The 2,772-nt window shown below is 50.9% G+C and overlaps 1 protein-coding gene across 9 annotated transcripts in view; it reads left to right on the forward strand.

The window, feature by feature from the left end:
* The window catches only part of Mrtfb (myocardin related transcription factor B), a 162,927-nt gene that overhangs the window by 148,472 nt on the left and 11,683 nt on the right, over positions 1 to 2,772 (forward strand). For all 9 annotated transcript variants that reach the window (XM_029544820.1, XM_029544819.1, XM_029544823.1 and 6 more), the window contains 2 exons: positions 793 to 951; positions 1,921 to 2,058. In XM_029544820.1, coding sequence (XP_029400680.1) covers positions 793 to 951; positions 1,921 to 2,058 — 297 coding nt within the window. The remainder of the gene's footprint in view (positions 1 to 792; positions 952 to 1,920; positions 2,059 to 2,772) is intronic.

The following is a 2,772-nucleotide window of genomic DNA, read 5'->3' on the forward strand; positions in this document are numbered from 1 at the left end:
AGTGAGTTCCAGGACAGCCGGGGCTGTACAGAGAAACCCTGCCTCGAAAAAAACAAACAAACAAATAAAGTAAACTTCTCATTTTGGTGATGAAGCCAAACCCTGGAAGACACAGTACTGTCTGAAGGATGTAGCCCTTTATAAACTTCGTTCACACTGTGCCTCTTCATGGAGCTCCGTGGACACTGGTCTCCCTTTGGCCTGCTGACACAAACAGTGGTTCTTTAGAAGGAGTGAGGCATGATTGCTGCCCACGTGACAGCCATGTTGCTGGGAGGGCTTGAGCGGCACCCTCCCAGTGGTAGCAGCAGAGGAAGTCTAGGAGCAGGATTAATGAACTGGAAAATGCTGAGGGAAGAGGTCTGCAAGTGACTCTATGGGTCTAAGCTACAAAGAAGGCTGCACTGAGTACAGAGCCATGCAGGCCACCCTCTGAGCTGGATCAGTGATGGGGCAGAGAGAGCAACATCCTGAGATATCCAAAGAGATGATGTACGTGGGTGGGAGGCAGAACCCTATATCCAGGCAGGGGATCAGATCACCTCAGTGAGCAAGGAAAACTGCTTTAGCCATCTCCCATAAGATACTGTCTACATGGCACCCAAACTCCACCAGTGTCTGCAGATCTAGTCCTGTTGGCAGCTGCCTTCTTGTCTCCCACGGTCCAAGGTTGCCTTCATGCTCCTGGCAGAGGAGAAAGCTCCCAGCAGAGAGCCTGTGTCCCACTAACCTAGAAGGTGGAGTTGTGAGCCTCTGCTCTAAAACATGGGTTTCTTAAATTCACTGTCACAGGTCTTCACAAACTCAGCAGCAAACACAGTTCTTCAGTATCAGAGGCAGCCTGGCCCAACGAACCAGCAGCCCTTCGTCAGTAAGACCTCTAACCCTGCTCTTCAGTCCAGAAGTTCCCCGCTTGCACCACTGCAAAATGGGCCTAGCCTAGCCAGCAAGGTAAGTCATAGTGACACCAGCATTACAGTGCTGTATGCTGCCTACAGTCATGCTGGCTGCCTACAGTCATGCTGGCTGCCTACAGTCATGCTGGCTGCCTACAGTCATGCTGGCTGCCTACAGTCATGCTGGCTGCCCTACAGTCATGCTGGCTGCCCTACAGTCATGCTGGCTGCCTACAGTCATGCTGGCTGCCCTACAGTCCTGCTGGCTGTCCTACAGTCGTGCTGGCTGCCCTATAGTCATGCTGGCTGCCTACAGTCATGCTGGCTCCCTACAGTCATGCTGGCTGCCCTACAGTCATGCTGGCTCCCTACAGTCATGCTGGCTGCCTTACAGTCATACTCTCTACCCTACAGTCATGCTGGCTGCCTACAGTTGTACTGGCTGCCTTACAGTCATACTCTCTACCCTACAGTCATGCTGGCTCCCTACAGTCATGCTGGCTCCCTACAGTCATGCTGGCTCCCTACAGTTGTGCTGGCTGTCCTATAGTCGTGCTGGCTGCCTACAGTCATGCTGGCTCCCTACAGTTGTACTGGCTACCTTACAGTCATACTGGCTGCCTTACAGTCATACCCTGCAGTCATGCTGGCTGCCTACAGTCATGCTGGCTACCTACAATCATGCTGGCTGTCCTACAGTCATACTCTCTGTCCTACAGTCATGCTGGCTGCCCTATAGTAATATTGGCTGCCCTACAGTCATATTGGCTGCCCTACAGTCTTGCTGGCTGCCCTACAGTCATGCTGGCTGCCCTACAGTCATGCTGGCACCTGTAATGTATTGTGACCAGTGCTGGTTCTGCAGGATGAACAGACAGTGACTTACATTCCTGCTCGGCCACCAGTTGTCAGCTGCACAGTGTTTGGGATTCTGAGGCACTATGGATAGAACAGCACATTTGAGTCACTGCAGGACACATGGCTGGCCCGGAACTAACAAGTCTTTCTCCCTTGTTTGATGCAGCCTAGCTCACCACCCCCACCCCAGCAGTTTGTTGTCCAGCACTCTTTGTTTGCAACCCCAGTCACGAAGACAAAAGATCCACCTCGATATGAGGAAGCCATCAAGCAGACACGCAGCACCCAGCCAGCCCTTCCAGAGGTGAGTGTGGTCACAGTCATACCCCTGCACGTTTCAGGGCTTCCTCAAATTGTGCCCAGTCCTCTGTTAAAACACAGAGATGACAGCTTTATATTTTATCTAGCTGTTTCTTTTTTTTTTTTTTTTTTTTTTTTTTTTTTTTTTTTTTTTGGCTTTTCGAGACAGGATTTCTCTGTATAGCCCTGGCTGTCCTGGCTTATCTAGCTGTTTCTAATTGACCTATGAAGACTCTAAGCCTTGAACACTTGCCTACAGCAGCTGTTGGGAGCCACAGTGATGGTGGGGTCTCAGGCGAGATGTGTGTCTGCTTGGAGCCCTCCTGGGTCCAGTGAGCAGAGTGAGAGCTCTCAGTTACAAACTCCTCCAAGCCCTACCTCTCCAAAGCTCCCTTTCACAGCTGAGGACTTCCTTGTGAGAAAGGATCACAGCCTCCCAGAGGACCTGAGGGATAGACCTGACAGGAGGACACAGTGGATCCATGCAAGAACTCCCAGCAACTGGACAGACCTGTGTGCAGCCCGTGCCCGTACTCTGGGTACTTGTCAGGGACACATGGTATCTTGCTGTATTTGCTGTCTAAGGCATGAAGGATGAAGAAATGCACAATGATGATTGCTATAGTGTACAGGTTGCAGAGGAAAGACAGCTTTCCTAATTTTGAACATCCCAAAATCAACAGAGACCTCACCTGTAAGGAAAAAAACAGATTTAAAA

This window comes from Mus pahari, chromosome 12 (genome assembly GCF_900095145.1).
Source record: "Mus pahari chromosome 12, PAHARI_EIJ_v1.1, whole genome shotgun sequence".
Taxonomy (NCBI): Eukaryota; Metazoa; Chordata; class Mammalia; order Rodentia; family Muridae; genus Mus; species Mus pahari.